General features: G+C 30.7%; 1 protein-coding gene across 1 annotated transcript; it reads left to right on the top strand.

Moving 5' to 3' along the window:
* Positions 1–343: 343 nt before the first annotated feature.
* On the top strand, positions 344–14,500 carry LOC148312212 (proton channel OtopLc-like). Its single transcript, XM_088277642.1, has 15 exons — positions 344–541; positions 1,790–1,955; positions 3,586–3,797; positions 8,703–8,805; positions 11,014–11,164; positions 11,769–11,874; positions 12,000–12,149; positions 12,341–12,509; positions 12,587–12,771; positions 12,845–12,980; positions 13,067–13,288; positions 13,368–13,497; positions 13,604–13,756; positions 13,852–14,101; positions 14,180–14,500. Exons 1-15 carry the CDS (start codon positions 344–346, stop codon positions 14,498–14,500), a joined length of 2,652 nt encoding a protein of 883 aa, XP_088133768.1.
* The last annotated feature ends 1,680 nt before the right edge of the window (positions 14,501–16,180 follow it).

Below are 16,180 nucleotides of genomic sequence, written 5' to 3'. Positions count from 1 at the left end.
ACGCGTAATGATTTAATCCGTTTCAATTAGCAAAGAAAGTGAGAAGTAACGTACTCGTATTGAAACAAATTTTTCTATCATTTTTATCCAAACTATTCGAAGCGTTATCAAAAGAACCGATCACTCAAGTCGAAATACTCATAATTATCGTACATTAAAACAATTATATTTCAATCAGTTTCTCGGAGCTATCAGAAAGGACTGTTGTATTAAGGCGGTACTAAGCCACATTTTATTTACGATCATTTCAAATTCATAAATTCACATTTACCAACAATAAGTAAATAAATTCAGCAATAAATATGTTTGACTAATAATTTTTGTGAGTTGATTTTTCCCAATTATGGAAAATTTCAATGAAAATCAGAGCATTGGGGAATGCTCTCTAAACGGGACACTTAATGAGGGATATGTTCCTGGAACGGATGAACCGGATGTACCTAGACAAACCAGAGTAACAGAATCGACGAAGTATTTTTCCGACGCATTCAATAATCAGCTTAATCACACAAATGATGATGTTTTTCCCACGGAAGGAAATGTAAGTTATACAATTTAAAATTTACAACAATTTGTTCTCACTGGATTTCATTTAAAATTATGCTTTAGTTTAGGTACCTATTTAGTTAACTCAACCAACAAATTTATTATTTTCAATATTCAAAGTCCCAAAAGTAGAGACCATTAAAAAAACAGCAATTTTCCAACTATTTAAGGGTAAAAAATACTTGAATCTAAAAAAAGCTCATTTTCGATATACCAACATGACTTCATGATACCAAAATGCAATACCTAATAATTCAAACAGAACTTTAAATATTTGGGAACCAAGTACTTCAATAACATTCCTACAGATGTAAAAAAAATGAAGACATTAAAATGCCAAAAAATAAATTAAATGAATTATGTATATACATGTTAATCTAAGAAAGACAAAAAATACACAAAAAAATAATTATAATATATATAAATATATATATATATATATGTATATATATATATATATATATATATATATATATATATATATATATATATATATATATATATATACATATGTTTATATATATATATATATATATTTATATATATATATATATATATATATATATATATATATATATATATATATATATATATATATAAATATATATTTATATATATATATATATATATTTATATATATATAAATATATATATATATATATATATATATATATATATATATATATATATATATATATATATATATATATATATATATATATATATATATATATATATATATATATATATATATATATATATATATATATATATATATATATATATATATATATATATATATATATATATATATATATATATATATATGTATCCAACAAACATAAACAAGTAAATAATAAGTGTAAGATCCTCTTCAAGCACAAGAGCTTAGTCTCTTTATTGGAGAGAACTGTGTTATTAGTTTTAAGATTGTAAAAGTAGAAATGCCTAGAAAATGAATTAAAATACTTTTTTTTTTAATTTTGTTGCCATACAAAATAATTAAATAATAAAAATAAAGTTGTAAATAGATGACATAGATGACATTGCTGAATGACTCTATTTCGTATCTATCCACTCTCAGTAACCAAATATTGCTGGTTATTTAAAAAAACCTATAATCCAATAACTTTATGGATAATTGAAGGAAGTTACAAAAGTTAATTCAGTAATACTAAAAAGTTCATTTAACCAAACCAGGCGCTGTGTACAGATTGCTTTAGTAATCGTTGTATTGCGCTAGGGCGGTGACGCTCCGCGGCCCCAGGGCCCCCCTAGGAGGGTCCGCCACTACAGCCAGCCCCCAACAGCCGCCCCGCAGCACACCAAGCTGCGCCCCAAATCTTTGGTCAGCATGGATGGAATGGTGTTCGACCCCGTTCAGAGAAAGTTTCATAGACGAAATGTGAGTACTTTTTACTATTATTCAATTTCACCATATTTCTTAACACCCAAGTCGACCAATATCAATCTCAAAGAAATTATAATATATTATTAGATTTCTCCACTGAGGAATTACATATATTTATATAGGAGCTATAGACAGGCGCTGTGACGTAGTTGGGTAGTGGCTCGACTGCGAAACTGGCGTCGCGGGCTCGATTCCCGCCAATTGCAAAACGAATTCAAGAAATATTTATTTAAATTGGTCTGGGCGTTTGCCATATATTTTCACATCTACCTTCCCTATCCTTACTATCCTACCTGCAGACAAGCTTCTAAAGTAGAAGCTTTACGGGCTATTTCTCATTTTGAGATCTCAATATACAAGAGATGTAGAAGAATATGGAAGTCTGGGTATTTAAAGGACTTATGACCTGTTATAGGCTGGTTATGGCACATTAGATTATTCCTCCTGTTTCAAACGCAGGTTTAAAAAAACATATTTTTATTTAATAGATTTATATTATCCACTGACACTTCGTGATGGAATTGCATTTTTAATATATTATTAGATTAAAACCAACATTTTTAGCTTTTCCACTTTATTTTTATTTGACCAGCGACCGGGTTTCGTCGTTACCGACATCATCAGACTGGTGGGAGGCTATACAAATTCTTATGTTATATATAAAACAAGGCAGGAGTTGATAACCATGATTTGATATAATTTTATTGAGAAATTAATTTAATTTGAGTGAATTTAGGTATTGTATGATATTTAAAAATATATTTTTATTTATTAAGAAGAAACAGAAATTTACTTAAAAGCCTTATAAACATCATACATAATAAGCAAGTTAAATAATAAATGCTACTCCCATCTAAAAAAAATCACTTTACATACTGTTACATTCTATAGTGGGTACGCCGAGTTAAAGAGACGATCAGATGATAGATACGGGCGAAGAGGTTTATTATTTTTATAAAATTACATATTGAAAATTGGAATAGCTTGAAGCTAAAAAGAACGCCGCATGATTTTATTTCCATGTGCTCCATTGTAGGTAAGTTAATAATAAAGTTCATTGAAAACTAGAATTTAAGTAATTTGCTCAATCCTGATTTTTTATTTTATGAAAGCTGTAATCGTTATTGAAACTAACCTTATTATTTTAGCTACTGTCTTACTTTTAAACTAATTTTTTTTTTAATAAAAAAGTAAATTTTAAGCGTTAAAATCAAAACACTAATTTGAGTCTACTAAGTTGTATATTTGATTTTTTGAAAATCGTGACAATCGTTTTGCCTTGTTAGGGCATTGTCAAACTATGTACTTGACTATGTAGTTTATAATGCCCTAACAAGGGGATACAATTGTCATTATTTTTTTGTGTTTTTAAAAATAAAATATACAACTTAGTAGGCTTAAATCAGAGTTTTTATTTAATATTCAAAATCTAATATAAAGTTCTACAAATTGAACGCCAAATCAATAAACACAATATAAAAGAGTTACTTCAATGGCGATAAAAATAACTCCTTTTTCTAGATTTTAAAAGGCTTCATTTATAGTCCCCTCATAGCATTTATCGGACCATGTTGTTTTTCTGATTCCTTTTTCATTCCGAAGAAATATTTTTAAATTGGACTGAATAGATATTAAAGTGTCTTTAATTATTCCCGCCCTGGAACGTCAAAGGGCGCGGTGTTGGGCGGCTCCGGGCGGCTCTGAGCGGCTCTGGGCGGCTCCGGGCGGCACCGGGCGGCACTGGCGGTATGATGGCCACAAAGAGTTGAAAAGGTTCACAGATGGTTGCGCTAGAGCGCCCGCGGGGACGCAATGGGGCCGATGCAATAGACTCCAATACGTTCAGGGTTGCCACAATGCAAAAATAAAAAACCAAAATAAAGTCTTTATGAAACTTTAACGAAACATCTTCTTCCTGGCTCCATCCCTTTGTAGAATTTTATCGTCTTTGCAGACTGTTGTGATCAGCTGTCCTCAAGTTGTAGGTTCTTCTATCATATCTAACTTAACTAATAAAAATGATAATCAATTTGGATAATTTATATGGCGCCTTTTTCGTAAAATACTACCTACGAGAATATACATATATTAACAATTTATTATTAAACATCATATGAGACACCGGATAACCCTACAGATGATACATCAATATTATAGGTGACGCAACTTGAGATGAAACATCTGTCGTTTTTTTAAATCAGAAAGAAGATGGAAGTCTAAGCATTCCACTTTACACACTTGCGTAACGTACACCATTTTGACCATTATTGGATTAATTGGATATTGCTTTTTTTAACTTGCATATATGCAACGGTCTTGGGGATCCCTTTGACAGGTAAATTCGCTATATTTGGAAGTATGGCATTTTTACACTTGTGTGACGTTCACCAGTTTGCTCATTATTAATCAGCCGTATTTCCAAATCTATTAAATTACTACCTACGCGTGAATACAAGACCATTGCATATATACAAGTTTCGAAAATAAATTCAATATGGATGTTCAAAGTCGTAAGTTTTGGCATACTCCATCTTCTTTCATATAAAAAGAACGATAGATTTTTCATATCAAGTTGAGCCTATAATGTTTTTATTTCATCCGTCGTGCGAATAATTCAGTGTCTGGTATAATAAATAATAATAATAATATTGACTCTTTTTATCGGATTGCACCAAACACTAGATTACTTCGTAACATTCTCAACAGAGGTCAATTCTATCTTGTATCTTATATTCTTGTTACAATATTGCATGTATGGTTCACAAAATTTGAAAATTTGATCTTTGTGATGTTAATGATCAGAATGGTGATCGTTAAGCAATAAGGATGTCCAATAATGGGCAAAATGGTTAAATGTATTTAAAGTAATCACTTAAACCAGCCTATTCCAGGTCGAATGCCTTGACTTATGAATGCCCAGACCATGATCCTATATCTTATATATTCTTAAGTCGTAAACCCTGGAATGCTCAAACTCCCATCTTCTTCATACAAAAAAAACTATTGTTGTGCATATCAAGTTGAGATAACTATAACAACGACAAAAAAGTTTAATTCTAGATATTCATCAGAAAAATGTATAGCCCAGCCCTAGCCGAACGTCATTATTTGAGTGTGCACAATTGAATATTTCAAACACCAGTTCAGAGATCGATTTAATTCCAACTTTTATTTCTTTTAACTGTTACATTGTTTTCTTTTCATCGAGTACTCTCTGTATCCAAAACGTGGGTTAATCCCAACTCTGTATTGCGAATATTTCAAATGTTTCGTGAATCGTTTCGCAATAATTGAAATTATCATTCAGAAAGTTCGCAATTGTTCTAGAATTTTCGAAATACTGTTTGTTTAAACTGTTGATTGATCACTAGTTCATTAACGCTTAGTTTATTTCATTGGTCGTTCCGCACTACACTGAATGGGATAATATAGTATTCGTATTAATATTAATTATCAATTTTGATCCTAAATATTATATTTCAGGGTGGTGTCAAATGTGATCTGTTTATTCCCATAATTGTATTTACAAAGGTGTTTTAAGTTACCAATTTAATTACATTTCGAGTAAAGTGCAAGCTCGTATATGAGAATGTGAAAAATCCATCATGAATAATGTACAGAAATGAGAAAAACATATTTGGTACCGTTAGCGCAATGTATGCTTATCCTTACAAGAATTTCACAATACAATATAAAAATGTAAGTTTACATTTATTTATTTTTTTATCTATAAGCTGTACCCGACCACGGGTTGCTGTGACTCACTGTGGTTAAATGGAAAACAAAGAAAATAGATAACGTACAATTAAAAATTAAAAATCTGTAAAACAAAAATGCAATACAAAAATATTAAAAATGCTGTGACAATACCTGCCAGGAGACATACTGCATACATCGTTTTTTTGTTTATCTAAATTTAAAACTTGTCATAACATAATCCCTCCGTGGAAACTAGTTTTTACGAGAGAAAACGAATTGGAGTGAATTCCGTTTTGAAAGTGACAAGTCCATGGATATTCAATAAATCACATTGTGCCTCAATAAATTGTAAAAAATTAAAATATGGAAAATACCGATCACGCATCACGCACTTAACGTACTCTTCCTAAAGTAATGATTTATAATAAAAATACCGTCATTTGCACCTAAGATCATGAAACATGATCAATTTATTGACGCTAATATTATAATTCCTTCTTTCACACGAGCTGAGACGAGTTAATCTAGTAGAGAATTAGCGAAAAAAAATCTTATCTGGTTTATGAGATACCTAATTTATACGCCTCTAATACTCATTTCGCGTAGAACCAGTGTGGACTGATTATTATTATATAAAAGACTCTATTATGATGGTATTACAAGCTACTGATAAGCTAGTGACTAATCCCTAAAAGGTTTTTCTGTCGTATTTACTTTTGGCATTAATTTCTGGGAAATTTGGTTTATTATCAAAATGATTTTTTTAAATTCAATTAAAAAACATATTTTCATATTGTAAAATTAATATTAAGTTAAGGCATATAAAGGCAAGAATAGGGCTAGTAGAACAAATGTATAATAAAATTCAGAAAAATAATTATTAACACTTTCTTTTATATTATTATTCATATTTTTAACAAAAATTAAAAATAAATAATTAGATTATTTAATTAGAGTTTTTCTTGTATTCAATAGTCAAATATATTTATGTATATGAAAAAAGAATAATAAAAAACATTATATTGAATAAAGCAATAGAAACATTGTATGGTAATTAAGTATGATCTTCTGTTTTTTATAAGATGTATTATATTAGTGCTCTTATTACATGTTTACATGGCTAGAATTACAGTGAAAAGTACGACTTTACTGCACTTTCTATTCGGTAATAAATTTATTTACTTTTTTGTATCATTGACTTCCTGCTAATACTGATCGAAAACCCGTTAAAAAAGTCAAAGTTGTTAGAATTAAAAGTCCAAAAGTATTATTAAATTTATCTACATTACGTCGTTAAGTCATTAACTTTTCACTGCAATTACTGCCATGGGATTTATCAAATTGTAGTCAAGTGTTTAAATTATATTAGGGCCTATATACATCTAAAAAAAAGTCGGTACCCAACTACTTGTTTGTAAAATAAAGAAATATACTCGTACAATAATTTGTATTACACGATGGAAAAAATATCATTTATGTGTAATATTTAAAAGAAAATATATATTGAATATTATTTTAGTACATACGAGTATATGTATGTATTACTTATTTTGTTTTTTTAATCATATCTTAATCAGTTGTATCCCGGATGCGATTTACATTTTTTTCCGCGAACTGAATCGTTCACCCAGTACAAATTTTATTTACCTGTACAGAAATTGCATCGATATGCATTCCCGTGCAATGATCCCATGAATCCGATAGTAACACATGGTTTATCGCGTCCAGTTATTCTGTGCAGCATTTTTAGCATCGGTTCTCCCTAATGGGATTATCTGGGGGATGCGGAGTTAATGCAGTTATTAATGCGTCTATAGGCAGGGAAATGTCCTGCCGACTACTGCTCTGTGACTATCCACTGCTTATTGCTACCAGTACTTACCTCTAACCATGCGGTTCTGCTTCAGCATAAAAATATAAATGAAAAACGGCGTTTTAATAAATAAATAAAAATTTGACTTTTTTTGTCCGCCTCCGTTTTGTAATGGTCAACGTGTTTAGCTACCGTGCTGGAGGTCCCGGGTTCGATTCCCAGGGGGGGAGGTGAAAATGAATATTAGTGATTTAACACTGTAATATTTATTTGATATTACCCTGGACTGGTTCCTGAAGCGCAAGAGTGATCACCCTGCCTTCATGTAAGTAATGATCAAGATAACACTGCATCAATTTGATGCTGTGCCCTATGCGCTATTAGGTGCGCATACGGGTTATAAATAAATAAATAAAAACTTCTTGAAAAAATGGTTTATTATAAACAATTTAGTTTTATTTATTCTCTCAGACACTATATTATTCAAGTTATATATTATTTCAATATGCCTTTAATATTGACATATCATCCGTGGTGTGGGTAATTTAATGTCAAATATAATAATAATAATAATATAACAAATAACAATTATAATAAATTATTAATAATCAACTTGTCAAATAGAAGTATCTAAAAAAATCAATGTTGATATCTCTTTAAAATATTTGTGAACGGGAATGAACCTCCTATGTCACAAAATTTTCACATTAAAACTGATGGTGCCATAATCAGCCATTCTTCCAAATTTGTTGGATTCTTCCTAGGAATTGAACCAGGGACTTCCAGCATGGTCCGAATGCGGTAACCACTACATTATGGAGGCGAACAAATTCACTTTATATCAAATTTGAATTCGTCGTTCTCTTTTTTAAATATAAAATATTTTATTATATTTCCTTCATACCTCATTTATATCGTTATTTCGACGTTTTCTTACAAATCTCAACGTAATACGAATATGAAATACTGATTTGTCTGAATACCTACAAAAAAGTTAGAGAAAAATTTACAGTATCTTTTATTGCAGACGAGTTTTTCGCTTAACATTTTTTCATTTAAAACGAGTACCCTTACATTTTAAACATATTTTTATTGTAACTAAGCATGTCTGCCACGACATTTTTTCTTGTGTTTCTCTAATTGTTGACATCGTGAGTCCAATCACGTGCCTACAAGTGCAGACAAAATTATTTTTTAATTCTTAAATAATGTGTGGCGCTTTTAATTTTCCAGGTGAACTCGGACGGTAATGACCCCAGAATGCTCCTTCAGGCGGCTGGACCAAGGACCTTGATGAGTAGCAGTTCTACAGATTCTACAAGGAAGTTATCTCCAGGTAATATTTTTTTTTGCGTTTGGTAAATATAAAAAAATAAATAGTGATTCTGATCCGTATTTAGTCTGTAGTTTTAGTTTTTTGGTTAATGGCAATTACAAATTGTTTTGTTTGAACGAATAACTAATTGTTTATTAACCGCTTTCTCTATTGCGTCAACTTGCCCAATCACAATTCAAAAACGTTTGTATTGTATTGACTTTGATGTACGAAATTTTAATATATATTCTAAAACTAACTAAGTAACTAACCATCACGCCGCTTCCCCGCAGGGGTGGCAGAGAGAATCGAACGCCACACCACTCTGTCTTTGCAAACATTATTTGCCTCTTCTACATTCATCCATCTCCTCATACATACCCGACGATTATTACGACTCCTGACCCGGCCGCTTTTAAGTATTTGGCATACCTGATTGTGCCAAGATTGTCCCATATATATTCTTAGTTGTAAATATATTTCTGTGGCTCTAAGAAAATCTTGTTGAGATTAATTTTAAGATAAACCTTTCAATTTCTTTTTATTTGTTGATTATAGTAACAAAAAATCAATTCGATTCATTCTATAATTGTTACGTAGTGACTCTTTAAAAAGGTGACTAAGCTCTTGAGAGGGACTTACACACAATTTTAATTTATTTTACTTAATTAAAGATGTTATACAATATTTTTAATTAGCAGGTTTTTTGTTTTTCATGTATAATGTGGATTTTTTTAAGTATTTTAATATTTTTAAAAAACGATATCATTATTAGAATATTTGAATCCCAAATATTTTAAATTGCCTGGTGTTGCATATTGTTATTCTAAAATCATTTTGGAATATCAAAGATGTACTTGTTTTAATATTCAAATGTCATTTTTGAATAGTTGAATAAATCCGCTTTATTGTATCTACATTGCATTGGGGACATTTTAAATGGAATATTTGTGTTGGGATTTTTTTTAATCTTAAATAACCTCAATAATATATTATTATATTATATAATATTAACTCTAAACTTACATAGGATAAACCAAGTTTGTAATAAGATTGTCAGCATCTTATGTGGTAGTAGTATGGCCTGTATAATTAGTCAAAGAAAATATTTTAAAGATGGAAAGATTGATAAAGATATAGAAAGGAGAGTAAATTCTGGGAACATTACTGGGTTGTGGCTAAAAAACAATCAGCAAACGCTAAACTGCGTCTCCAAGATTTTTGGATTTGTAATAAGTACATAAACCCAAACACTTTGCGGGATTTAATGCCATTAGACATTTGTATCCTACTATAGTACGAAGCGTTCTGGAAAGTTGAGAAACCTTAAAGCGTTCAAGAAGACACATACTCTCACAGTGGAGAGACTGTAGAAGTTTCTTCAGTACCTGTGTATGAAGGAGTATGGATACGAGGAGTATGGATACAAGGAGTATGAATACTATTTCTTTGAGATTTGTTTAGCATCACGAATTTTTGGGCTAGAAGGTACACTGATTCGCTCACGATGGCATTCAAGCTTCTGTTAGGGTTAGTTTATAGTCATAAAGATATTATAAATACAACATTTTGTGTGTGTCAAAATCCATATTTAAAAATCGAGGTACTTATAATTAAATTTTTAAATCTAAAATATTTCCTAAGTGGGGAAATCCTGATTTGGGAACAAGGATTTGGACACATTAAAATGTTGCATTAATATTATCTTTATGATTATAAACTAACCCTGACAGGAGCTTAAATTGAAAACCATATTTTTGAGAGACTCCCGGTACGTAAAGTAATTCTGTAAGGATCTTGCATACATTTAAAAATAAGGGTCTCTGCTACATAAAAAGCTTACTCAAATCGACCAAAGATACTGCCGCAAACTCACGCATGAAGTGATGTGTGAATTATATGTTTAACTTTCACTATTTTTAAAGCATGATTATTATTTTTTATACCCATCGTTACGCTTATTAACGTTGTGAATGAAAAGCTTCCATTCGCGTAAAATATTATATTAATATTACGATTACAAAAATGTCTAGTATATCAGAGAAGATCTAATTAATTGATTTGAAATTGATCTTGCTTAATCCATAAATATTAACCATAGTATTGTGTTATAGTTTCCCAATATTTTCTTATCACTACTCATATCAAATATACGAATTCACAGATTAGTAGAGAGATTGTTATATCTGGGAATTTCACCTTTCGTAATTCCAAATTAATATTTTTCAGGTCTCATGACGAGATCCGACTCGCGATCTATTGGGAGAAATGCAGATGCGAGGAGTCAAGGAGCTATATCTATAAGGGATGCTGCATCTCTCGCCTCATTGGGACACGCTCCATCTCCTACGTCGTCCGAAGATAAAACTAAAGTGTTTAGGTAATCAATAAATACATACTCGGGGTTTTGAATTGATACGTAGACTGACGTCACACAACAAAATGCACTTTATTTAAAACATACATATCTGGTCCCTTTCAAAGTATGTATTCACCTCCCCGATTCACACACTGAAGCGTTGTCGTGAGCGTTGTTGTTTTATCAGCTTCAGCCCATTCAGATTTCAGAACTCGTGAGTTTTTGGTCAAACACTCGATTCTTGTTCTTCCCCGCCTACCCTAATCACCTGATCTCGCTCTTTCTGACTTCTTTTTGTTCCATAAACTCAAAAAGCTCTGAAAGGAAGATTTGAGACGATTCCCGAGATCAAGGCAAACGCGATGAAGAAACTGAAGGACATTACAAAATAAGCATTTCAGGACTGTTTTCAAAAGTGGAAACACTTTGAGAAGAATACTTTGAAGGGGACCCAGACATGTTACTTCTAAATAAAGTACATTTTATTTTATGACGTTAGTCTGCGTATTTTTTGAACAGCCCACGTATATATTAACCTTATTAAATATGATGTAAAACAGAATGTATTTATGGAAGTGTATTTAAAGTTTAAAAAATACCAAAATGATTTTCTTTTAATTTTCAGGAGCAATTTGACTACAATACTTAGTTGTATTTACGCTGTATTTTTAGTAACTAACGGATTAATAATATTTGTTTTTGATATATTTGTTAATACACCTGCTGCAGAGGTAAGATTCTAGAAAACATGTATTTTGTATTTCTTTATGTATAAACGTTTCAAATAAATCAAATTCACAATTTAAAAAAAAAAAACTAAATATGAATGTAATTAGAAAAAAATTATATGTTCCAGATTTATTGCCTTTACTTGGTAATTGTGGGATTTTTGTATATATGGTTCCTGTTGATTGATATCAGACTCTATATAAATAAAGCAAAAAAATATCACAAAGAAAAGCGAAAACAAGAAGATGCGTATGATAATATGATGAGACAAACTGAGGTAAATATTTTGTGCTTCCAAATGGGTAAAAACCGAATCCTACTCAACAGTTTTTTTTATCGTTTTTTTGGAACCTCTAAATAAACTTGTTTTTATGAAGTCAGTCTAGTTGATATTATTAATATCTTATTGAAAAATAAAAATAAAGCAATCAAATAAAACAAAACAAAAAAGTGCGTTTTTTTCTTCAGATAGAAACGCTTGATGGCCCCTTGACTTTTGTTATCCCAGAAAACGGTGGAGGTTTGAAACAACAGTTATCTTTTGCATTGCCACCACCTCTCCGCCCATTAAAACACGTGTACTGCTTCAGTCAAGGAAGACATGCGGGAAGCTTCTATCTCAAACTTGGAGCAGCAGGTAAAAAAATATGTTGAACTAGCGAGATAACTGATCTCTAAAAATTCTTCACAGTTAAATCAATTTTCTTTTTTTAGTGTTCTGCTTGGGACATTTGGTGCATTCAGCTCTTCTCTTGGGTGTACAAGTAGTTTATTTAAATTCGGATACTGACTGCGGAAACTTGGTCGTGTTATTACTTGATATATTATACCCAATCTATTCCTTTTGCCAGTTGTTTTTCATCTTCAAATACTCAAATGTCATCATTCTTCGCTACAAGGTTTGTCTTTTGCTGATAATAACAAAACTAATGTAAAACCGAGCGCATTTGCTCTAACCTAATCATTTTCTAGGGCTTTGGAAGATTTGCTATTATGCATTGTATCGCCAGTAGCCTGTGTTTTTGGACGTGGACTATTATCAGAGAGACTATGGACTCCCTCGCCATTTACGCTAAAAAGAAAGAAGATAAAGAGGATGTCAAACATGGTGAGTTTCTCAAATCTGCCCAAAGAGCCAAGAAATAAAATTAATACAAAAAATTGGCATTGAATTGTTTTAAATAACTTGTATAGGTATTTGGTCCAGCTTAAATTGGTCTCCGATGAACTCCGAACAGCCTGTTGCCCTTCCACTGACTTCGTACCGTATGCCTGGAGCACTCCATTTGCGAAGCGTCCTAAACATAACACCGATCGGGGACAACAATTGTTCCGCAGAAGTTGGATTTGACTCCGTCTTCAACAACTTGGCACCATATCTCTACCCCTTCACCATTGAATACAGTATTCTGATTGGTGAGATATAATTTAATTATGACTCCTTGCTTTAAAACATAACAAAACAAAAGTGTTAAACCAACTATGGTTTTTTTAGTTGGTATTTTTTACATACTGTGGCAAAACATTGGGAACTGTTCAAGAGATGAAACGGATACTACTGCTGATATTCACGATAAAAATGATTGGGCAAGTGAGAAATCTTCATTTGAAACGGAGCAATGCAAGTAAGTGAAATAAAATATAACCAAACAATCAAGTCAAATGATATGTACCTAAAAACATACAATATAGTGATTTGGTGAAACATTAAAAAAAATCTATAACATCCAGGGCTCCTACTGCGCTTGATGACAATGGATTAGTCAGCAACCTAGTGATCCATGTAGATTGTCACTCCTCTAATAAAGGACTATTTGGTGGTATTCTCATCATCGTACTAACCATAGCCAGCATCATCGTCTGCTTCATCACTATAAATACCTCGTAAGCCTGATTTATGTATTTACTGAATTGTTCAAATCTTTTATTTTACTTACTGTTCATTCCTCTTTTATTAATTTTTGTTTTTTTTTTTGCAGGGAATTTATCGAAACAGGTATTATCTTGATAGATATAACAGACATGGTCTTACACGTTATCATGCTGGTGGCTGTTCTTTTTGCCTACGCTCAAATAAAGACACTAGATGTCAATTTACATCCTATATCACTATTGGATGACCTGCTTCTCTTCATCTGCATTCCTGCATTCTTCATGGAAGTCATTTTCACCTTTATGCCTGCTGTCTACTATGAGTCTTACTTGGAATTCATCAAAGTTACATTGATCGTACGTCTTTATTACAAATTTTCTCATTAATTTTTGAAAGTTAAGCAAATTAAATTAAAGATTTTATTTTCTTTACAGGCTATACAAGTATTGGTTCAAACTCCCTTCATCACAGATGCTCTAAGGAGGTGCAGCAATTCAAAGCAACTCCAGAGGTCTAAACCTGGCAGAGAGCTGATCACCTTCCTCGTAGTTTGCAATGTGTCCACGTGGATCTTCGAAACCTTCACGGTGAAGAATGCAGAAATAAACGACCAAAGATACGATTACTATGGGAAGATACTATGGACCATTTTGGGACACATTTCCACTCCTCTGTGCATGTTCTACAGATTTCATTCTAGTGTTTGTCTTGTGGACATTTGGAAGGGTGCTTACCAGCCTGGAAATAGCCATTAATATGCATAATATTATACCTATTGATTCCTTTTCTTCATTTTTTTTCTTACACGTTTTTTTTAATCCTGCATTTTGCTTCGAGCAAAGACCACAAACCACGATTATGTACGATGTACATGAACGATGTATCAACTAATATTTATAACTCTTTAAAATATTTTTTGTTAGAGATGTACATGTTACGTCTGAAAGAAATATCGCAATCAATTTATGGTAAAAAAAAATATATACTTAGGAGATAAGGAAATAGATGAAAAATCAAGAAAGGTGTTGAAAAGATGGTGAATACTGTGAATGAAAAGACGATAATATGTAAATCGTGCTAAGTTTTTTTTTTATTTTTATAAATTAGATGAAACAAATTGTTTCTAAGCAATAATTTAAAATTGATCCTCTACTGTATGTGTTAATCCTGTGCTAATTGTTAATATAATATATAAATATACAAATAACGTTATTATAAGAGTTAATTTTTAAACACACTTGGCTTTAATGTTGTTTTTATAATAATTTACTTTAGATTTATTTTTTAATGAATTTTATAAAGCATCTCTTGAAATCAAAGACCAAAGTTATTTTGTTATAAAGCTGGACTATTTATGGTCTGCGCTCATATGATATGGACTTTAATATTCGATGTAAAAATATTAATTGAATTTCATTTTTCTTTGTTGTACAATATCCAAAGCTGTGTCACTCTGATATTGATATAAAATTCAATCATTTTAACGAATAAAGTATTCAACTATCTTTATCAGATTTTTTAAAATGTCCCATTGCTGAAATACATCATAATTAATTTTACACAATATGTTTACTATTTACTTACTTTAAATATTTTTACACCACGTTTTTGTGCAATGAATAGAAAAATCTTTTAGTTATCATTTCATTTCATTATAATCATTCTGTTCATACATTTTTTTACCCTTAATACATGTATAATTTAATGAAAATGATCATTTTCTTAAATGATTATATGACTTATTTTATATTAATTCCTAGTTTTTTTAGTATGGATATCGCTACTGAATAACTTTAACATTTAAAATATACTAAATATATTAGTATTAGATAATAGAAAAATTGTGTAAAATATAATAAGTGTATTTTTATTTAAATCCAACTGAGTAACCTTCTATTTTTGTTTTTAATTCAAACATATAACTTTAAAAGAAAAAAAATCTTTATATTACCACATTTCTATAAATAAAAATGGATAGTCGCAATTATTATAATGTCGTTTATGTCTCATTTCATTTATTTTTCTCATGATAATCATGTTTGTATTGAACATATCGCTCACTCCTTTCAAGAACGTCATAAATCAAAAATCGTCAATTTTCAGTTGTGCATGTCTTCGGAATGCCCAGAAAATGTACTATATTCCAGCAAAAGAGGCATATTTTTAACTGATATTTACCCGCTACAGGGCAGAAAATGTTGTTTTTGCATTTTTAAGAAAAGGTATTCTTTAATAATTTTTTTAAACATATGAAATATTTTTGAGATAGAGAAAAAACCTTCAGATTTTACCTTAAAAGATCTGTTACACAGTAAAAAGTTCAATAAGTGGATTGATATTAATTTGTAATACATTGTGTTATATTTTTAAACTTTAAAAACGTTCTCCTGAAAAATCAAGTTTTTTGTTTTATGACGTTCTTGAAAGGAGTGAGC

This window comes from Brachycentrus maculatus, unplaced genomic scaffold, assembly GCF_059751285.1.
Source record: "Brachycentrus maculatus isolate JH-2025_06_01 unplaced genomic scaffold, ASM5975128v1 h1tg000049l, whole genome shotgun sequence".
NCBI classification, from domain to species: domain Eukaryota; kingdom Metazoa; phylum Arthropoda; class Insecta; order Trichoptera; family Brachycentridae; genus Brachycentrus; species Brachycentrus maculatus.
Note: the sequence above shows the minus strand (reverse complement) of the source record. Positions and strands in the feature narration are given on the sequence as shown.